This window comes from Notothenia rossii, assembly GCF_949606895.1.
Source record: "Notothenia rossii genome assembly, chromosome: 4".
Taxonomy (NCBI): domain Eukaryota; kingdom Metazoa; phylum Chordata; class Actinopteri; order Perciformes; family Nototheniidae; genus Notothenia; species Notothenia rossii.
In genome coordinates, this window is record NC_136902.1 from 81,579,861 (window position 1) to 81,603,764 (window position 23,904).

A 23,904-nucleotide genomic window follows, 5' to 3' on the forward strand; every position below is an offset into this window, starting at 1 on the left:
ATAACAGTGCCAACCATAGAGAAACTTAGACACAAATCTAATCCAGCCTATTAAATCATTATCATATCAGTGCTGCAGCTGATTTAAGCATCACACACTTTCAGCTGTCACCTCAAGTGAGACTGCATTATTACAGCACAAGTTTCCCTCACATATTCAAGGTAACCAAGATGAGTAATTGATATACAAAGATTATTTTGAGGGTGAAGTATTCCTTTAACTAGCCTCTCCTTCCCAAAGACAGAAGCTGTTTATAACAATAAACTTAGTGTTCACTTATTATATGTGCCCAGCCAGAGAACCTCATGTGCCTGCACATGTTGTTATATGTTATTGTGGAAGTAACAAAGGTGGCAGTGATGCAGAGTAGGGATTAGGGAAGTTAAGACTGTGAGGAGATTTTGATCCAAGGCCAGCAAGGGCACATGTCCTTCCAAAGGCAGGGCGCTTAAGCATTAAACCATCAAAATGTTAGCAAGGGTGGTTAATTTAGGAAGGAAACCGCACCATTGAGTCCCTTCTTTTGGCATCAACATGATAAAGGAATCACATGAATGTTGAGTTGGAGTAAACTGTGTGGCATAGATAATTAGGAAGCCCTGACTCTTTTTTGCTTGGCTTACAGCAGTGGAAATCAGCCTTAGTGGACTGCAGAAAACTCACACAGACATCATGCTGCAATGGGTTACATTTTACAATCTAGTTTGATAAAGTCTCTAAATATAGACCTACTGATGAAATGCTGCACACATTCACAAATGATAATTGTAGTTGATCCAATCGCTGCCCTCATTGACATGCACAGCTGAAATTCCTAAACCCTCCTGAACCTCCCACTTCCTGCTATCCAAATCAAGTTCTTAATACACTATGATTGGAAATGTCCTGCAGCCTACAAGCACCTTTTTCCATACAGTCACCATCAATTAACTAGAAAGCATAAATGTTTGTGTTATGCTTGCATCAACCCGTATATTGGCAGTCTGATTTCCTCTTGCAGGTTTGGTCAGAGTGAGTTTAACATAGAAGTAGGATAGCCAGAGAATACACTCCCAGCACTAAATCACAAAAATATTATACAGTATTGTTCATACTAAGATGATCTTTTTTTCTTTGCTTACCAGCCAAATGTCAATTTAATTGGCCTGTTTGATTATTAACTCAGTGGTTTTATGGCCTAAAGGGTAAATGTGGTCATTATCCACTCAGTGTGATGGTCATTAGTCTGGCAATTCCAACACGTTGTCTACTCACCCCTGCTATTCACACTCTACTGTGAAAGTAAACAGTGGGATGGAGTGTGCTGGTGGCTCGGGCTGATAATGTGCTGCTGAACAGCTTTACCTCACCCTCATTTATCTTATTACTTGTCTGACTCTTTTTCTTGTAAAAGTAGATAAAGTATTACGTAGTATTACCCCTTTTCTCTTGGCTTAAATTAACAAACAAATGAAGCTTTGATTTGATTCTAAGTTTTCTCTATTTCATGGTCCCATTCATTTCTTTCCATGGCACACACACACCACGCCCCTGATAATCATCAGCTCCAGGGCACACTCTATTGTTTCAGCTCAGTGCTAATTACTTCAGGTCTTGACCCCAGGTTCAGCCAAAGAGCAGTAGAGGGGGATGGTGCGTATGCCAATGTGAGTGAGCAGAGGGAAGATACGTGTGTTGGGGGTCGGGGGTGGGGTTTGCTGGGTGGAAAGGTCATTGCTGCTGCCAATCAATTGTCACACTGGATTTGCCTAAAAATCACACTATAATCCAGGAGTGAAAACACAGCAGCACTATGAGACCAGGCTGCCAGAGTGCTGCTGTTTTCAGGTATTAAGTATTAATGGAAGGCTTTTATCAATAGCAACTCCTGGAAATATCTGAAACACAAATCCCAGGAGAAAAAGGGATATGGAAATGATTAGGCCCGAAGCACAACATAATTTGTTAGGCTGCAACCCTGCTCATTTCTCTTGTCTCTGTCCAGGTTTTTTTTTGCTGGTTTCTCATATTTCTCTGCTTTGTGTCTTGGGCAGAAGAAGATAGATGAGTTTGAGATCAAAAAGGCATAAATGATCTCACCCAAATTCAGTTGTTTCAAAGGTTCCGAACTTAGGGGAAAATGCTGAAACAGACATTAAGAAATAGTTTGATTTCAGGATTTTCCCCCACACTGTCATGGATGCATGTACGTGGAATCAAATGGTATCTAAAATAGAATAAAGCATCAGTTTCCATCTAGTATAAAAGTAAAGTATATATTGGTCTGAACATTAATCTCATCTGATTCTTGCTCCATTTAACAAAAAAGTGACATTGGAATACAGTTGCAGGCATTTGTGGTATTTGAAATGGCCTGGAGCTCTTAAGTTGAGTTTGATTACACCTGGCAGCCTCAGAACTGTAAATCACTTGGAAGAAAACACAAATCAAGTACTCCTTGAGCTCTCCTCCTCCCAAGATATTTGCAATAAATCCAAGCACTTTCTCACCCAAGTCCACGTTTACAACACAGAAAAGCCAAAACAACACATTTCAGTTCTAGCTTCATGCTGTAAAAGAGAAGTCTTCTCCCAGGGTGCCACAAGCAAACAAAACCTGTCCAGTATGTGCATTCATTGCAATGCTAAACAGATTTCCAATGCTTCAGCATCACTTAAGGCCCTACTTTCAATTACAATGTCACGGCCACTTAGAGCTGACGGCCCTTTAGACAGGGAGAGTGGAACCTGTGGTGAATTCCAGACAGGCTTTAAAGACCATTATAGGTACTTTAAATATAAAATAAAAACACACTCACGTTTTCAAATGCTTATTTTCTAAAAATACAGCCAACATAAACACATGTAAGCCACATCAGCCAGTATAAATAGATCTGTTCTGGATATTGTCAGAATTAGTGGGGAAGCTCGATTATTTTCTTTGCAGGAGGAGAGTGGTAAAAGAAGAGAATAGTAAGTAAGAAGAAAAGAAAGAAGACAGAAAAGGAGAAAATACTGAAGGAAAGGAGAGGAGAGAAGATGAGACTGAAAATGGGGGAGAGGGGAGGAGAAGAGGGTCGCTTTTCTATTTTTCTCTTGGATCCCGCCCTCCTGGTCAGTGGTTGGTCAGGGAAACCCAACTCCCGCGCACGGATTGGTCGGCTCTCCTCTGGACGAGAATAACAGTCTCTCCTCGCAGACACAATAAAGTTTAGAGCTGGACGCTTGCAGGGAGTAGGTGCAAAACCACAAACGCTGTATCCCGAGGCTGCGCTTCACTTCTACGGACTTATTAACGGAAAACAACGCGAACGGACAGCGGGATTTACCCCAACGTAGGAGTTTTATTGAAAAAAGATTATACGCTCCGATCGCGCAATGATTCCCAGCTGTTTAAAGGATATTTTATTCTACTGAATGGATCGGAATTGGATAATATAGCAAAACGCACGGACTACACGCGCTCCAATCTTCCTGGACTATTCACACCTCACTTTGCTTTTGAGGAGGATATCTCCTGTGGCAACATTTGCTGAAGTCAGGCGCTCAGTGACCATGCCCGGGATGATGGTGTGGTTCAGCGGGGCAGCACTGCTCCTCCTGTCCGGGCTGATGGCTCCGTTCGCTATGGTGCTGGCTTTCGGTGATGAGGTGGAGGAAATGACCTGTGACCCAATCCGGATCAGCATGTGCCAGGGTCTGGGTTACAACGTCACCAAGATGCCCAATCTGGTCGGCAACGTGCTGCAGTCGGACGCCGAGCTGCAGCTGACCACGTTCACTCCACTGATACAGTACGGCTGCTCCAGTCAACTCAAGGTACTGGGAGGATGTGAGAAATGCATACTGATGTTAGAATAGATCATGTTATTAAAAGCGCTCAGGGAGGCTGGGGCACATTTAGGAACACTGATCCTGGACTTTAAAAAGGCATGGCTGAGTCAAAATAGTCTTGCTATATTTGTGTGTGGAGATGTGTAGAGATAGAGATGGGAAGAGTGTGGTTCCAGAGCACATGAAAGGGAGCTACCAGCAATAGTGAATTGTTAGAATGATGGAGCCTGTGATAATGAGGAGGATTTTTAATATAGGTTTGCCCCCACAGAGTTAAAATTAGCAGAGGGGTCCCTGATTTCATCCTTCCCTGCTGTTGCGCCAGGCTGGCATGCTAATTTCAATAGAAATGTCCCCTCTGTCTGTTGACATTTTGAGATCATGCCCCAGACAGCAACAGCTGAGTCTTCCATGTTTTATACTTGTCTCCTTGTTAACAATGGTGCCCTCAGTGTGCTCAGACAAATGCTGCCTGTTTGCCTCATGCACCATGTAAGAAACAAATTGAATCCTCTTTCCCATCTTTAAGATTTTACTTTAGATTATAATTGGAACAACTATATTCAACAAAGATCAAATTGTCTGTGAATGGCATTTAGTTTTTAGGTGTATTACATGTATTTATTTGAAGATGTCCCACATGTAAACACATCATACCAAGATATCTGAATAGAGACATGAGATCCAGTGTTTTCTCAGATGTGTCTTAAGTGTCCAGTTTGGATATGTGTTAGATATCTATTACTATTTTTACAACCTATTCAGAGATTTGTGTGTGCACAGGTGTTTGGGGAAAGGGCCCAAAAATACTTTTCCATGCTAAATTAATAAAGTGCTTAAAGACATTTGTGTGAGACAGCCAGACCGAACATGGAGCAACTGCAGCATAAAACTGTCCTCCAGCTGAAAATTGTCCCGTAACATTAGCTATCCCCCCTCGCCCCCCCCCCTCTCTCTTTCTCTCACACACACACACACACACACACACACACACACACACACACACACACACACACACACACACACACACACACACACACACACACACACACACACACACACACACACACACACACACACACTTGCGTGCACGCTAAAGAGGGAGGAAAGGGGAAAGGGTAACCGTATCCCCCCAACATTTGCTCTAATGGGAGGCTTCCTGACAAGTAACCGGAGCAGCTTTTAGCAGTGAAGTGACAGCACTCAGGTTACCAATGGACGGGGGAAACACCCAGAAAGTGATACATTGGTATAATTCACTGTGGGAAATATCCAGCATGGTATTGTATCTCATTTAATACCTTCTGCTTTTGAACAAACTTTTTTAAATGTACAATCACACAGACAACCCCTCCGGTAACTTTGTTAGGTTCTTAATTTAACTTGATTGCAGTCAATCCATCAGCAGATTACTCAGGACAACTCTAATACTTGTGGTTCAGTTTGCGAACAAAGATTCTCTATTTGAGAAAATTAAAACTGTCCTCAGATCAGGACAGTCTGCTCTATTTACAGGAGATAGCTGCTACAGAAAAGATACTGATCAGTGAACATTGTAACAAATTGCGTTAAGAGTAAATTCCCTCTGACTTCGATAACTTATTTTGACATAGTTTCCCACAGTCAGTAACACAGTTAATAATTTATTTATCATGGTTTAGAACTTTAGACTAATAATTAAAAGCAAGTCTGTTGTTTTACAAATATAGAAACGTGTTCGGCCTGTTATAAAACCGAAAAGGTAATTTGGTCTCTATTTTTTATTCTATACTGTAATATTTTATTATTGTTGTAATTTTTTATAACCCAAGTTATTGTGGTGCACAAAAGCAGACTGTTTTATGTTTACTTGGCAAATACATTTTCACAGAAGAAGGTTGTATAATGGTTCTCAGTGTATTTATTTCCCAACCTTGACACTCTTCTTAGATTCATGTTTCATTTGGGCTTAACTCAAGATTCAAGTTGGGATTTCTTTAGCTGGAGATGGGCTACAAGCCCAGGCATTTAGTTCTCATTGTGGTCCGGCAAATATTTTGGTATTTCTGAAATGAAAAATGCTAGCAAACTCTCCACAGTTTTAGTATTTAAAGTCAGCAATCACACTTTCCCAGTTGCTGGAGCGCATGCTTGTTTTCTTTACTTGAAAGTAGCAAATTGAAATGTTCTTCTCTGTATTTTTCTATCAAGAGCCTGGAACAATTTTATACTGCGGCTTCAAACAGATTTCACTGTAAAGGCATGAAATTACCTTAAATTGCAACCTTTTGTAACCGCAGAATACTCACTCCTTCACACCGCTAGCATCAATCGAGTCAACTGTGACTTCAGATGGTTCACTATCTTTACAACCCTGACTTTACATATCTATTTCAAAAAACCATTGCCATGGGACGGAGAAAACTGAGCCTTGGATTAGGGGGGGATTATGAAGCATTACATGGCACATGCCCTCAGTGTTGTCAAGTCCACAGATTGTTTTTAAAGATGTGGAGATGTATGTCTAACCTTGGAGCAGGTTAGTGTTGGCATTGGCGTCGTAGAGTTTCTTTTCAGAAGTAAAAATAAAGAGCCACCACTAGAAGAGCTGTTGCAATGTATTGAGAGTGAAGACAAAGAAGGCAGAAGTAAAGTAATTGGTATAATGCAAGTAGATGAAGGATAATCATGGGGGAGTAGAAGGTGTAACCTTTAACTGTAATCCTGATAGGCAACACAGTATACACTTATTGAACAATCTCTACTTCACTTTCATGATTCTGTCAAAGCTTACAAAGCAGTTCACTAAAATATGACACACTTTATTGGATAGCTGTTGCATTCTTCCTGCATTTTCAGTTAAAAGTGTTTCTTGTATACTGTCATTTTAACACTTGCGTTTTTCCTTAATACTGTGTTTTCTCTTTATAAAAAACAGAACAGTTGTTTTTTCTCTACACAATATCATCAGACTAATCTAATTTTATGGATTTTTGCTCTGTAGTCACTCTTAACTGTATGCAATGAGATCTCACTATTTGTGGCAAAATGTTTAATTTGTGATCTTTTATATTTTTTCTCCAGTTCTTCCTGTGCTCAGTCTATGTGCCGATGTGCACCGACAAGGTTCCCATCCCCATTGGTCCCTGTGGTAGCATGTGTCTGTCCGTCAAGAGGAAGTGCCTCCCGGTGCTTCACGAGTTTGGCTTCATATGGCCTGAGGTAATTTAAATCATCACAACAACAGCCTGCATGTCTTCCCAAATATAACTTAAGGATGAAGTTGTGTGATGTGGAATATGTTTAATACTAAACCAAAGTCTTTGAGAAAATCAGCACAAAATGCTGTTGACAGTGTATCACATCACAGCCATAATGAGCAAACAAAATGACAATTAACACCATGTCTCTTCTCCAGGTGCTGAACTGCAGCCTCTTTCCACCGCAAAACGACCACAACCACATGTGCATGGAGGGCCCGGGGGACGAGGAACCTCCCTACCAGCCTTTTCGTATTCCTCCCCACCCGGAGGAGTGTCAGGCACTGGGATCGGAACCTGACCAATATACCTGGTTAAAACAGTCCGAAAGCTGTGCTCTTCAGTGTGGCTACGACAGCGGGCTGTACCGCCGAGGGGCCAAAGTCTTCACCGACGCCTGGATGGCGGTGTGGGCCGTGCTGTGCTTCCTGTCGACCACTCTGACGGTCCTGACCTTCCTGTTGGATTCACAGCGCTTCTCCTACCCTGAAAGGCCCATCATCTTCCTGTCTATGTGCTGTAATCTGTACAGTGTGGCCTACCTGGTAAGTGTTCAGTTTTATACTGGCCCATTTAAAGTGGAATGTTTTGAGAGAATGAATAACAATAAATCTATAATACATAAAACACAATTTAGATTATAGTAGCTTTTTATAAATGTAATAATTTGTGAAAAAAAATGATGTTGTATGTTTGTATTTTGCTAGAGCGGTATGTCGATAAATGTGTTATACGCTTTTATCGTATTTTTACGAGGGACACTAGATTAAACTTAAAGGTATGACAGCCTAGTAAGCCAACATCTGCATGCTTAGGGTTTTCCAAGCTTTGTCCAATAAATTAATTCAATCAAATCTATTAAAGCCAAAGAACTGGATGTTCTGTCCACTGTGAAGCACTTTTGATTGCAAATTCAGTATGAAAGATGCTATCCAAACCAAGCTTATTATTATTAATACAGATATTCAATCAAGTAATGTTCATTTACATGGAAACATTAGATGTACCATCTGGATATAATTGGAAATAATCATATTGTGAATATGTATTTTTCTTTTAATAAGAAAATAATCTCTGCTTACCATAACCCTAACCCGTTTTCCCTTTTTCTTCCTACTATCAATTTCCTGCAGGTACGCTTGACACTGGGGAGGGAGCGTGTTTCCTGCGACCTCGATGCCACTGCAGTGCCGATTCTGGTGCAAGAAGGGTTAAAGAGCACCGGCTGTGCCATAGTCTTCCTTCTGCTCTACTTCTTTGGTATGGCTTCCTCACTTTGGTAAGTTAAAAAAACACAGAAACACTCACTTTTCATCCTATCAATCTGCGCGTCTTTGTCTCATTGTCATCAGCTGTTTTGAATGGACTTTGGTGGAACAATGGGAACACGAGACTTGCATCCTGTTTTCTTTAAAGTCTAACTATCCTGTCTCATAATCTCTGTACTAGATGGATTCATTTCCACACACAAAGGCTGCCTTTGTAAAAAGCCACTTTTTGAGTTCATAGAGCACTTTATTTGCTGTCACAGCTCTTTCTCTTCCTTTTTCCTCGTTTTCCTGTTGGTCCTCAGTGTTTCCTTTTCGAAGAGCAGAATAGTGACATCACTGCCTCCTATAACATGATCACAACCCTCTGTTATTCAGCACATTACTATCCCATGATGAGGTAGACACTATAGAGTGCGAAGTTAAGTTTTGAGCAGTGGTTAGTCCAATATTGCAACAGCTTCTAACTTCCAGGAAACACATAATTGTTATTGGCAACCAAAATGAATGCCAGTTACAGAAGACAATCTGATACATGTAAATAAGAGCAGTGTTTTGACTTTTCACTCACTCTTCCTGCTCTCTCTTTAGGTGGGTAATCCTGACCCTCACTTGGTTCTTGGCTGCTGGACTGAAGTGGGGCCATGAGGCTATTGAAATGCACAGCTCCTACTTCCACATAGCAGCCTGGGCCATCCCCGCTGTTAAAACCATCGTCATCCTCATAATGCGACTGGTGGATGCAGACGACCTAACTGGACTCTGTTATGTTGGCAACCTGCAGCAGGAAGCGCTCACCGGCTTTGTGGTGGCTCCACTGGCCACATACCTTCTAATAGGTAACTACAACATGATAGTACAATCAGGTTAACTGTTTCTCTGGGGTTTTACCCATTTGTAGTTAAGAACTAATAGCATACCAACATTTGACTCACTAAGACCAAGTTATCATTCTTAAACCTGTATAATCAGACCTTATTCAACTGTCATTGGGTTTTCTCTATCTGCTGGTCTTAACATGACGCTTTTCTGAACCTCAGGCACTCTGTTCATCTGTGCTGGCCTGGTGGCTCTTTTCAAGATCCGCTCCAATCTGCAGAAGGACGGCGCCAAAACAGACAAGCTGGAGCGTTTAATGGTGAAGATCGGAGTGTTTTCTGTTCTCTACACTGTTCCAGCATCGACCGTCATTGGCTGTTACCTCTACCAGCTCTCTCACTGGGGGGAGTTCAAGGCCAGCACCCGGGACTCATACATGGCATCAGAGATGCTTCGAATCTTTATGTCACTGCTTGTAGGCATCACATCAGGCATGTGGATCTGGTCAGCAAAAACCCTCCACACCTGGCAGCGGTGCACGGCCCGCCTCCTCAGAGACAGTAGGGCGAGCCGGGGGGGCAAGAGGGCACCGGGCGAGGGCTGGATCAAACCGGGGAAAGGCAACGAGACAGTTGTGTGACAGAAATAGAGGAAGGGACATAAATGGACTTCAACATTCTTCTCTGTCAATTGCAGAAACTGACTGTCAATGAAGAGGACCGAGAACAAAATGAGAGGGAGTAGCAGGAGCTTCTCAAGGAAAGGCATTGGATGTAAAAGGCATCGAAAAAAAGCTTGCCGAGAGCATTCCCCTTCTCTTCAAACTGCCTCTAACCGGTGTTATGGAGAAGAAAAGTGGAGGATTGAGTCGTAAAAGTAGCAAGAGTAGCCTCTACCTCTGTTAGACTTGATTTTCCCAGAGAGATGAATAAACCGGAAAAGGAAGGAGAAAGAGAGATGGAAAAGGCAGGAAAATGCAATCAAGACACAGCGATAAGCTGTGTAGCATCACGTCGACCTCTCTGCCTCTCTTTCCTCCCTGAGCAGAAGAGACTGAACCCGCTGGAGACAGTTGGCCTCATCCAATGTGTCTTTGGAGGGTCTTTTGAAGTTCTGAATTTTACACTGGAGGGTCCTGGTGCAGACATTGTACAGATGAAAGTTGACGTTTCCTAAAAGCACCTGACAACTTGAGTTCCTGTAGGGCTTTTAGTTCCATATGGGAAAATCAAAAATCAAATACCAGAACAACCGCATCTAAAATATAAAACATGGCCTTCAACCTGTGATTTGTTACATTTTTGTAAATGATTACCGTTTCTAAAATATAAAACAGCAGGGGATTGTATTGCTATTGGGAAAGCAGCTTTGAGCTGTATATGCACTATAACTTTATTCAATATGTGTCTATGCGTGTCACAAGTGCATTACCAGGGACGGCAGTGATGTAATAGAAAATCATCACCCAGCATATTAGCATGCAGACTTTAACAGTTTGGTCAGGTTTTATTGTGAAGGCTTCAGAAAAATAACTTGTGTGGTTTTATTCAAATTCACTTTTCTTGCAAATATTTTTAACGGCAAGAGCAATCGATTATTTTTCCTGTCTTAGGTTAAAGGTGGGGTAGGTAAGTTTGAGAAACCGGCTCGAGATACACTTGTTGTTATATTCCATGGAATGCTCTTAACATCCCGAAAGCAATGAATATCTGAAGTGCTTTGACAAAAAATACATAAAAAAATGTCAACTGTGGAAGCCGTAGTACTGTAAAAAACACGACCAATCATCTGAGCCGGCCCGGCTAAAATAACTGGATGGCCTACCTGCCTGTCAGCCTTCCATCTTGTGCACAAACTTATATTGTGCCCTCGTTGGTCATGTACGTGTTCGTGTGTGTTGGAGGAGGGGCTCTGTAAGGAAGTGGCAGATTTTTTCCGGCTGTGTATTTTCAAATTCTAGCGCACTCGAGCTGGTTTCTCCAAAATTACCTACCCCACCTTTAAGTCTGTGGTAGCTATAAATACGTACCGCAATGAATACTGGGAGGATCCCAGATCTGCCTTTTATTTACCCGTTAATATGAAAGCCGTAAGGCTTCTGGGAAATGTAGGCGTGTGAGTTTTACCTCAGTAATCTACGAAAATCACAGCTTACTTCCACTAATAAGCGCTGTCTGTTGAAACCCTGTACTGCATATGCTCTTGAGTTACCACAAAGTGGGAAATTAAATGATTCCCTCTGTCCTTGTTTCCAAACATCGGACCCTAGACAAGCTGAAGAGTGAGAGGTTATTAGACAATCACTTGCCAAAAGAAACATTATGCAATAACAAAGAGCTATCACTGACAGAGTGACACATGCATTTGCACAAAAACATTTATGCAGGTGAATACACAGCAATCAGTTTCCACAAATCTCAACCGCCATGGGCTATTATTACTATCATAATGATAATACCTATATTGAGACAATATCTGCCTCATTTTGTCTCTTTTCTTTCTGTCTGTTTTTTGTCCGTGTCTCTTTGGCCCGCTGCCTGCCTGTCTCTTTAACCTTGTCCATTGCATCATGGCTCATTTACCAGACAATCAAGTCATCCCTGGAAATAATGTTCTAAATGATATTTCAAATCTTCATGGATTACAGAGCCATGACTTCTTGTTCATTGTCTGTAGTGGTGCATTTCCATGATAATGGGCATCTCCCAACATCTGAACCTTGCAGTTCTTCTCTATGATTGCTTATAGTGCCAATTAAAGTAGTTGTTTCTGGTCTTACTGCTGGACCCACCAAAAATGTGCAACTGCTCCAGTGCACTGTATATTTGCCTGACAATCTATCAAGCAAAGCTCTTGCGTTTCAGTGAGTCTTTGAATGTGGGCCATGTGTCACATTGATTTCTACATTTAAGTAGAGACAAGAAAATGACTGGGCTGTTTAAATGTATAAGGGGTAAGAATAAGTTGGTGTGTCATTTGAAACCAGTTAGTGCCTCATAAAGTCCTGTCACAGGTATTTTTAAGACAATGTTTAGATTGGGACGGAAAATACAGTGTGTATTTCCATGGGCCCAAAATATGCTTAATGTAACAACACCCTTATTGCATTTAAACATACTTTTGGAAAATCATAGAAACCTGAAATACCAGTGTTACTCAAACCATGATACATGGGCACTCTTATTACATTTCCAAAGTCAAACAAACCTTACAGAGAGAACCCCCAACCACCTCCCCTCTGAGCTAATGCCGTTTCCCCTTGAAACTGCCTTAATGTACTGGCTCTCTAACCAAGTATGACCATGCTGAGCTTCAGGTGACATTTCCAAACAATCACCGTGCCTTGAAACATACCGAGTGTGCCCACTGCCCAGCGTAATGAAGATTGAGAACCACTGGTGATACAGATTTCTTACTGCTTTTCAGGACGCCCAGAAATGTGTTATTGTTAGGGATCAGTTCACCAACAGTGATGGTAGTCCTCAAAGGTCTAGACTGTTTCGTTTGTGTAGAAATCTCCTTGTTGTGATGATGTCATCAATGTATTGTTAAGAAATTGCTAATTTATCCTTGTAAAAAAGTGACAATTTTTGTTAAACTTAACTGTTACTTTACTGTTATTTAAAACACTTTTGTATCAGAAGATGATGATGAATAAAAACGTTTTGGTTTCCAATAATGTGGATGACATTTTATGTGTTTTAATGGATACAAGAAAATGGCTCTTCCAATAGTTTTTCAGACTGACAATTTCAAATCATAAAACACATGTTAACTGTCACATAAGACAAATAACAGCAGTGTTTGCTACCTTTGCTTGTAAAATGATAAAGATCAACTATTTGCTAACTGCCTTGATGATTAAAAACTAATTGGTTCAAGTCTCAATATAATTAACAACCAGTATCATAGATTCATGCATTAACAATAAGAATGAATCGGCCTACAATGCATGTCTCAGTTGTGTTAATTTAATGGGTTGAACAATGCTGCCACCTCTTGTCTGATGAGACAAATTAAACGTTGTTGCTTTATCATATAGGAACTTTCTCTACACATATATATACAGCTGCTACTCCGTTTAGATCTTTCTCGCATTTCTTTTTAAGCGTTTCTTTGGCTTAGGCTGAGAAATGCTTCATAACCACTAAACTTGTTTGAATCCACAATGGAAACTCAGTAATTACTGTGTAAACATGCCAGTACCATCCATCACATCTCATTAGCTATGAACTTGCAACATCCCCTACACACACGCTAACTCGCTGACAGTACACACACACACACACACACACACACACACACACACACACACACACACACACACACACACACACACACACACACACACACACACACACACACACACACCTCCTCTTGCTTCAGAATTAGCTGAAATTTGGGTTTTACAATTACACTCAATGCACGCTAGACTCTAATTTACCAAAACATGGGTAAAATTGCATCAGGAAAAACTGATTAATTCTGGGCATGCTTACAGTGTGTGTGTGTGTGTGTGTGTGTGTGTGTGTGTGTGTGTGTGTGTGTGTGTGTGTGTGTGTGTGTGTGTGTGTGTGTGTGTGTGTGTGTGTGTTTGACAGAAAGAAGGAGAGAGAAAGAGATTCCAAATATCTAAGTCTGCAGCTCCAATTTCCTTCCTGTAATTTACTATGAGTGAATTGAGTGTTTGTTTAAGAGCTCGCTGAAAAGCCTGAGGTAAAAGGAAAGTGACAGCATCTACGGCTCTATTGTTTCCAGATGTGGCTTTACCACACACACACACACACACACACACACACACACACACACACACACACACACACACACACACACACACACACACACACACACTCCAAACTAAAATTCTAATTCGCACACAGAGAAAGAGGAGTTACATTTGTTTGTGTGTGTGTGTGTGTGTGTGTGTGTGTGTGTGTGTGTGTGTGTGTGTGTGTGTGTGTGTGTGTGTGTGTGTGTGTGTGTGTGTGTGTGTGTGAGTGAGACACACAACTGAATGCCACAGATCATTTTATATCCAGGTTTCTATTTCAGTGGTTATTTAGAGATTTAGTAACCTGTCACACACACATCTTTCACTGCTGAGAGCTCACCCTAAAGGCTGATTTTCCAACCGTAAAAATAACAGAAAACTCCACTTCTAGCTTTAATTATTATTACTCACATTGACAGATTTACAGTATTACCTCAGGATATTCACTCCTGTGGTAAAACACACATGTCCACCAAGTGACACGCACTTGTTGCACTCTGTTAGAAGACAGCATGTTGGTATTCCTTTTTTACAACGCTGAAATGTGAAAGGGCCCTATTAAAATTCTTTGGACATATATTCCTGGGAATGTATTTTACTCTGCATGGAAATCTGTGTGTGTGTGTGTGTGTGTGTGTGTGTGTGTGTGTGTGTGTGTGTGTGTGTGTGTGTGTGTGTGTGTGTGTGTGTGTGTGTGTGTGTGTGTGTGTGTGTGTGTGTGTGTGTGTGTGAGAGAGAAGGAGGGAAAGAGCGAAAGATGTGCTGAAATAAGCAGAAACTCACTAGAAACAGAAGAAGTAAAAGAAAATGTGGAGAACAAAATAGAGAGGAGAAAGAAAGTATGAGAGATTGAGCGTGAGGAAGGGGAAAGGAAATCTGTCATCCTCCAACAGCAGAATGCTGCAGCTGTTCCCTCTCGGCAATGTTGAAATCGTTTCCCCATTCTGCTCAGCGTCTCCTCTGCATGAATAGTTTTGAGTAATGGCCACCACTAGAGATTCTGGGTGACGTAGTTGTCTTTCCCCGAGAGCCAATTTGGTGCAAGAAGGATTTGTAAATCCCGGTCCTCCGGCCAAACAAGTAACGAGTTGAGACTGCAATCCAAAAGTCCAGCCAAGAGGGGATTGGAGAATTATCCACATTAGGCTGTAAAAGAGAGCGCTTTATACATGGGGTGTGAAGAATTGGGATTCATTTCATTTTACAGAAAGATGTTCTGCATGACAGGGTTTATTATGGATTATGTTTGATAGGGTAAACTGCACGAATCATCAAGGAAGTGCTAGGAAGTGTTGATTGATTAAGTGGTTGCATATATTTGCATTGAAAGACCTATATGCATGTGTTTATTGTTTAATGCTATGGTTTATGCAAATCAACCAAATGTCTTCATTCATTCCATTCTATTAAGATGTTTTTCCCTCACAAAGTATACATATGTAATCAACTGAAAATACAACATTGGACTAAACTTTGTATTTACAAATGACAAGTTGATGCTGTCAAGGTTACACCCAGACAAGGCAGATACTCTATGGTTACATCCAGTGCCCTTTGTCACCACTAGGTGTCACTCTATGTCCAGACCACACCATTGTAAGCACATATTGGTGAATCAAGAATGCATCTCTAGGATATATTTGACCCACTAATTAAATCCAACACATTACTAGGAAGCCTTTTGTTTTTTTAAAGAATAGCAAGATTTTTTTAAATGAATTTGATGTTACTTTACATTGATATTTTTCTGTGACTTCTATTTCTCTTCATTTCTGAATTTCTAACTATTATACATGTTGCAATATAAATCATATTACTTTGTTTTCTTCACTACTTATCACAGATATAGTTACTCATTACTCATACGCATAAGACCTTTAGCCAGCAAGATGGATGTGAAGCTATTCTGCTAATTACGTAATGTTATCAAACCCAATGTTCAAATAATAATGATGAAGTGTAAGTTGTTCTGCCATAATAGGAACAACAAACCAACAGAAGGGTGAGAGAAATGTTGATCATGCACAGTTCATACACGCCCACACAGTTCTGTGAGTGTTAACTAGGTAACATGAGTAAAAACACACTGTGTGGGTGGACTATGGGTGGGGCTTAAAGAGACTATACAGTATTTTGTTGTGTTTTATAGATACATTATTTGATCACTATTATAAAATAATATTTGTTCATCTATCTCATGAAGCGCATGAAGAGCACTCAGGGGTGCAAAGCATTATATAGCCTGTACTGTTGGAGGTTAAGCAAATGTGTTAACAATAAATAAATGCGGTACCTTCTGGTAGAAAGGCAGAGATTCCATGTTATATCAGCAGGACATTTGTCAACTTTACAAATGTCAACTGGTCAATACAGTCTCCTTCAGAGAGAGAGGAAACATTAGAGTGGGAGATAGAGAGGAGGAGCAAAGTAAAGAGAAGGGAAAGAAGGAGGAAATGAGAAAGAGAGAGTGGCAGTGTTGTGTGGTTATGGGTAAAGGTCTGAGACAAACATTGAGGCAAGCGTCTAACAAGCGGAACATAAATTATTCCTTTGTTTTCCCTCAATCAGAAAGTCAGTGTGGCAAGCCAATTGACTGGAAATGACTCACACAAACATAATCTATCTCCAAGAGCCCGTCTGGGTTTGTTTCCTTCGTTTTTTTTCCTATGCTGCAATGCTAGAGTACAGAAATAGAAGGCATAGAAAGACCTGGCTGCTCTGGTACAGTAGGTCAGTTTGTTGAAGTCATGTTTACTCCAGGTTCTGCTGGTTTGCTTGAACAGAAGTCAGTTCGTCTGATCACTTCTTCCAACTGCCTGCTATCCACCTAACCCTGAGACCTAATGTGAAACATTTCTATGTTCAATGTTCCCATGACATTACACACTTGAAAGCTTCACTACTTTTATTAAATGTAGGGCTGTTTTTTTCTGTCTCTTTATATTTGGCAATATTAAACACGTTTGAACTCAATGTAATCCCTATAGCCACATATCCTATTACTTAGAGATGATCATATGTAAAAAATAAAGCAATGAACAGCCAAATTTGAATAAGACACGAACAATGTGTGTGGATGGCTTGTGGGTCTGCATATTGTGTTAGCAAGTTAGTGACCATGTCATGTTGGACATAGGGCGTGAGTGTGTTTCTGTTCCCTCAGTGGCTCTGCACTGCCAGTTTGAAACTTTTTGACGCCTGAATAGCAATGAGACAATTAGCTAAGGAGTATGATTCAGGGCTCACTATGTCCTGCTTATTAGAACTGCTCCAACACACCACAGCTGCACCCCGGTCACACATATATTGAAATTAAATAGGGTACACATGCTGCGCGCACACACATATACAAACTCCAAAAAAAGACACAAACTGTAACAGAATTCTCAGATAAATGCGTGCAGAATATGGGGAAAGAGACAGAGAGAAGGGAGGGAGAGAGGCCGGGGGGATAGAGAGAGCGTTTCATGTGTTATCAGCCACGTAACAAATAAACACATGGTCTGTTTGTAAAAGTGTTTGCCGCATGAAAAAATAATACTCTACAGAATCCATCACTGAGTATAGATTTTCTCTTTTAAACATTTATAAGGAACTTCATCTGATGCTAATATGTTGTACTCAAAATTCAAGTTACAATTCTCTGCAGTGTTACATTATAATAAAGCTGTTGATGGTTGATCAGTATGGGTTTAACAACAGCGCCACATATTAATTCCAACCCCATTCCACATTATCAAGCTCAACAAAATGAAAATCCAAGTGAAACAGGTTTATGAAGGGCCATTTTGAGTCACAAAAACTGTCAAAAGTATAAATGGCACTTTTCATTTTAAGGAATAATAAAACTGGATTAAAGTTATAGCCACCATAATCGCAAACAAACTCTCACACACACACACACACACACACACACCCCCCCCCACACACACACACACACACACACACACACACACACACACACACACACACACACACACACATACACACACACACACAATTATAACAATGTGTAAGTGAGTTTGTGTGTGCTGTGCATGTTTTTTTTTTTTTAGTATCAATTCAACTTTGGTCTCAGGTAGCAACAAGTAGTTACACTATAATGTGTTTACAGTACATCACACATAATAAGAAGATTGTTTGCTCCCAGCTATTTCTAACTATGACGATGGCACTGCTAGAAAAGCCTGAATTGAGAATAAGGTTTGCTATTGATGTATGGTTTCACAAATGTTCATTTAAATGTAATGCCAGTTGCCATCAGGATATATATCACCAAAACCAACAATATGAAGTGATTCAAAGGTCGATTGAAGAGCTTTATAATTCCTTTGATGGCGTAAATATATCTCAAACAACGTAACTGACATCACGGCTGCTTATGCTTCTGTTTTAATGATAGTGTCGTCACAAAAGCAGCTGATTAAAGTAGCTCCTTAAAAAGGTATACCCATATTCTTTCATTACTTAGAAACACTCATTCTTAGAATCTGTTTGTGTATCACTGCGGCTTCTCAGGCTGCCTCTTTGTTTGGTTGAAGCTTTCTGTGCCCTTTATTCTCATTATTTTGTTATCTAATGTATAGTACAATGGCAGTAGCAGCCAGCGTTTCTGCAAACATCACAGCTGGCAGCATTCTTATTAAGAGGTGAGAAAATATACTGAGAATATGTTTTTTTTCAGCCAGGAACCAGCTGGGCCACTGTTGCCCTGTCAGTGAGAATAATGCTGTTGTATGGTCGCCATTACGCAGGACATAGAAGAAAAATTGATTTGTTTTTCAGAAAAACATGAAGGATGGAGATTGCCATGTTCATATTAGGTTGCATACAACTCTATAAAATTGAGTAGGTTTGTGTAAAATCTACACTCTAATTATGATACCCCTGAAAGACATTAGCTTGTACAGTATGTGTGTTCACGCTCGGATAAGTTGGGAAGAAAAAAACATTTGTAAATTGGACAATCAATCCATTTTTCCTTTTCACACACCACTAACCCACTACATACTCCACCACTATAAAGTTAGGATGCAGACCTGCTGCTTTCCTGTCGACTATGAATCGAATAGTGTAGTTACGGGAGTGGGAGAATTGCCAAAAAGCCACACTACCAAATAAGAGCATCTCTCAAGAAGAAGTGGAGCATCATGGGAAAGCCACATGCTAGTAAGAAATTATTCTGCAGATATTTGCATTGCACAGGGCCTGAATTTAGTCAGTTGAAATGTTCCTGACTAGAAAGGTGTTGTATTGTTTGTATTCAATTATTATCATAACCTCTAGAGCGGCAACTAACAATTACTTGTATATTTGATTAGTCTGCCCAGGATTTTCTTAATAAATAAATGTGTTGGTTGGGCTATAAAATGTCAGTATTTAAGTATTTAAATGTTGTGTTTCCATTCAACTTACCCTCTAAAACCCAAAACAATTCAAACTATCAGAAAAATTGAAAATAATCACATCTTTGAAGCAATGATCTTTGATTAATAATCCATTTCCAAAATGTTTGCATATTAACTCTTTGTCAATCAACTAACTTCGGTTCTAATAATCACTTGGGGTTGTCATTATATATTGGTTTATATTTGGTTTGGCACATACATTCCCCCTGGGGACAAAAATCAGATACCATTATATCCTGACTTGTTCTATGCAGTACATTCCCTAGGTAGGAGCTTTTACCTGCTCGAAATGCAGACCTGTTAGAACAAATCCTTACACATACTGCAGCATGTGTTCACCAAGAAAGCCACCGGCTCGGCGCTGTTGTGACAAGAAACGCTTTTCCCCGTAGACTGCAGAGAAATATCACAGTACAGGTGAGCGCTTCATTGCGCCGTCATTCTTCAAAGATGCCACCATGGGGCTGTCAGAGGAGGACAGGGTTTCTGGCTCTCATGCAATACCACTTTGAAAAATGATTGAATACTCTGTCCTTGAAAGAAATCCCTACTGTGACCACTCATCGAACTCTACCAAGGAGAAAACCTGAGTATAATGTCACCAGTCCCAAGATTTAAGACCATGACATTTTAAGCTAACAGAGAGCTGCTGAGGCGATAAAATGGCTGACATCATAGTGTACAATACTTTCAGAAAAACATCAACTTTAACATCGTGGCCATGAACAAAATGTCCATATATATACAGTATATATATATATACACAGTATATGTGAATGTTATAATGTAAAACAAATAGATCAGGAAGCCACTCTATTCACTAACAGTCCTTCAACAATACGTTGGTGAAAAAACAAACAAAACTCTGTGGTGCCATATGGACGGATCTCTTGCGTGGCAAGAGACTGCTGATGTAACAAACAAAAAGTAGAATAAATATATCATTACCTGTACCACCTGGTAAGACTCTACACAAAAATACTAGATTCTAAAAAAGCATTTGGTGTTTTTAATCAATAGCTCAGCCTTGTGCTGATGTCAGTATATTCTCACCCTTCCATATTTCTTGGGACACATAAGCACAAATGACTCACTTTAGTTGCCTCCACATTATCTCTCCTTCTCTAACCATTCAAATGTGTTTACTTGTGTGTTATTTGACTAATGCAACCGGCTTCCTACTTTCCTTGAGCTTAGGTGTGACTCAACCTCAAAAGTTTAAATATTGCAGAAGTTAGATTTCAGATGAATGGCATTTTCTAGAAGTGCAGTGAAATTGTTAGATTTGGAGGACATAGGTCATATAAATAACTTGCAGCGCAGACCCCCACCAGGGCTAATTGTCCATTCACGTGATTGCCGAGTTGGGGAGTCGTTCTTCTGAATTTGGTATGTTGGCTTAAATTGTAATGTGGGAAGAACATGGAAACTAAAAAGATGTGTTTATGGCGAGCCGTGACTTTTATACCTAGGCCCTCTGACCCCCACCCCTTCCCTCGAAAAAAAGAAAAAAAAGAAGTTATTACTCGTATAGAGTGGCGAAGTCCCTCCCCCTCCGGTGGACCTCCATGGGACCTTATTTCGGAAAAATTAGGTATAGAGAGGCGAAGTCACGCCCATCTACTTCCGGTCCATGGGACCCCGGAAGCGAAAAATTATACATTGAATTCAATGGAGAGAGAAAACGTATCTTTTGATCCCGTTTGAATTGTGCCACGAACTACACATATGATGTTTGTCAATCTTAAACAATCATTTCCATGTCAAAAAAGTCACATTTTGTCGTAAAACTGTTGAAATATAAGACTATGAAAAATACGCGACTACAAAGACTACAAATCCCAAATCCCATTCTGGGTCGCGTATGTGATGTCACAGCCAATAAGGCTCCAAGTGGTTGCGACTCATAATTAAAGCGAAGAAGAAGATTTCATAACTGATTTATTCCCTCCAATAAATATAAGAGATTGCTCCAATAAATTCACTTTTACAAGATGCCCGTGTGCTTTGTACCATGTTGTAATCACAAAAGTGATCATACCACTTGCTCGTTCTATCGCTTCCCGTCTGATGAAAGGACCAGGACTCGCTGGATCAGACATATCAGGTAATATCATAGGTAATATACATGTTGTGCATGGAACATAGTCAAGTTAGCTACCTAGCTAGTAGCAACGAGTAGCGAGCACGTTAGTTAGCATTACATTACTTAGCCTTGTCATTTTTAGTAGCCTTACCATTAAGTTATTATTTTATTACATGAAGTACACCAAAATGTTAAACTGTAAGAGTAGTCATCATGGTAAGTATTTTGTGAAACATTTGAAGAGTAGCCTATCGCCCCCTCAACCGGGTGCTAAGGAAGCAGTTCAGGGAGAGTCGAAGGAAGGCAGGCAGGCAGGGAGCTTTGCATGACATTCTTCTGGACGTGTTTCATTGTGATAACAGTGAGGGTGAGTCAATCTGTTTGTTGGAAAGACAGTAGTTGAGTGATTACTGAGAGAAAATTATTAAAATAGATAATTATTCAGTGTTGTTACTTTAAAGTGTTGTTACTGACCTTTTTCTCTTTTATTTTCTTTACCTCACCTGTAACTGCTGAGACCCTGAGGAACATGCACACTGACCTGCTCTGGCAACCTGATTTCCACTGTACGTAATAGTATTTGGTTATGGTATATTATTTATATACATCAAAGGCACAATGCACCCCCCAGAGAGACACATGTATTGAGTGTGATATTTTGCATAGGTCATGTGAAATCATCTTTACATACTAGAAAACTGTAGGAGCGGCAACTTGTTTTGAAATTGAATTAATATCCGATAATAAAGTTGATCTGTTTTCTTTATTCTTCTCTCTTCCCAGCTCCATCCATCACCGTTCTCTGTTCCTGCAGGTCCTGCTTGCTAATAAATGCTTTATTTTTTTACACAATTACAAATAAAGTCAATGTATTGTATGACATGAAGTTGTGCTTCATTCTGAGTCAATAATAAATTCATTCTGCCTTCAACTGCAAAATGATTGTGGACTGCACCGACATCCATGTAGCTGCCCCCCAGTAAGATGAACCAAGCAAAGCTGACACTCAACATACAGCTGTGCTCTTAAGTTTACATGAAGAATTTGTGAAATATTGGTAATTATTTGGAAAAAATTACTGACGATGCAGAAAACTTTTTTTATTTAGGAACAGTGGTCAGGTGAAGCATTTATCACTACATATGTGTCACACTTAAAAGGCCAAACACACCTCGTTTACAACTCCCCAGTTGACAGCCATGACTCCGTCTAAATTGTACCCCCCAAGCACCCTCTTCATGAGGGACGCGCATGGAGTGGATGAAAGTCCCGACCTCAGCACAGCACCAAAATTGCTGGCTGTCAACCTGCCCTGCCTGTGTAACTGCCACTGAGGATTTGTCTGCTGTCCTACGGTGGCTGTCTGGATGGCAGCTTAATGGTCTCTGCTCAGTCGCATTGAGGCAAGAATTGCCTCAAGTCCCCGACTCCCACGCTCCTTCACCAGCTCCGGCACGTTGAAAATGGCCTGATGTTGAGGCTGCAGCTCTGGCTCAGGTGACAAAAGCCATGCCATGCCACGCTGCGCCCCTCAGTGCAGACCTGAACCAGTCTACTTCCTCAGTGGCGATGTCTCTGGCCAGTGGGTTGTATGTCTCCTCTTGCGGTTGGTAGAGTTGAGACACCGGCTGGACTACTTTTGAAGTGCCAGGCTTCCTCCACTGGCACTCAACTTCTGTGGAGCTGATCTGCCACATGGCAAATATTGCCAATGCTGCAGCGTGGCTGCATTTGTACATCCCCCGTGCACAACCACAGACAGCGCTCTGCATCGCGCCATCCTCTCCCATGTAGATCTGTACAAATAAAGTAAGTACCATGTTTGTTAACATGCTATAATAGATTGAATGAGCAATACAAGGATGGTCCAGATCTGGGGGTGGGAGGGTTTATTTTTCCATTGTTTTGTCCTCTTGTCTGATTGTTGTTATTGTTTGTTTTTTCTGAAGTTTTTGTAATTTGTGTTGTATTGGTTGTGATTGTACATTGTATTTTTTTTTTAAATGTGTATTACATTTTTGAAAAACATTTGATCAACAAAAAAGGATTTGGTCAGGATCTAGACTCAGTGTGTAGTTTATGAATTAATCAATGCTCTCTACATTAGGAAAACATACCAGTGTACCAGAGGGAGTCACACACAGCTGTGCCTAGATAACCAAACAAATTGACAAGATAACCAAAATCCTTGAATCTACACACAGCAAATAAACTCAAATGACACAACGAGATGTAAAAAGGAGATCACACATATAGTCGATATAAAACTGGCCGCTTCAATCTGAAGAGCAACTAAAACAAAACACGGGAGTATACCTTGTTCTTGTGAACACTAATGTTATCCACAGCATACACACCCGTATACAGTACACCCGTTCTAGGTTCTGATTGGCTCTCTAGGTTGGCATTCTAGCTTCTGACTGGCTGTCCAGGTTGTCAATCACAGCCGTGGTTCATATTATGCTAGTCGACTCGTAACATCGCTAAACTTTTTTTCTTGA

At 40.5% G+C, this 23,904-nt stretch overlaps 1 protein-coding gene and 1 long non-coding RNA gene across 2 annotated transcripts; both read left to right on the forward strand.

The window, feature by feature from the left end:
• The first annotated feature begins 3,199 nt into the window (after positions 1 to 3,199).
• On the forward strand, positions 3,200 to 12,817 carry fzd4 (frizzled class receptor 4). Its single transcript, XM_079679630.1, has 6 exons — positions 3,200 to 3,797; positions 6,876 to 7,013; positions 7,210 to 7,596; positions 8,185 to 8,330; positions 8,911 to 9,158; positions 9,360 to 12,817. Exons 1-6 carry the CDS (start codon positions 3,534 to 3,536, stop codon positions 9,776 to 9,778), a joined length of 1,602 nt encoding a protein of 533 aa, XP_079535756.1. The 5' UTR covers positions 3,200 to 3,533; the 3' UTR covers positions 9,779 to 12,817.
• An 8,099-nt stretch (positions 12,818 to 20,916) lies between these two features.
• On the forward strand, positions 20,917 to 22,289 carry LOC307037264. The gene is made up of 2 exons (XR_013807644.1): positions 20,917 to 21,969; positions 22,187 to 22,289. It is a non-coding gene; the product is annotated as an uncharacterized lncRNA (long non-coding RNA).
• Positions 22,290 to 23,904: the final 1,615 nt, after the last annotated feature.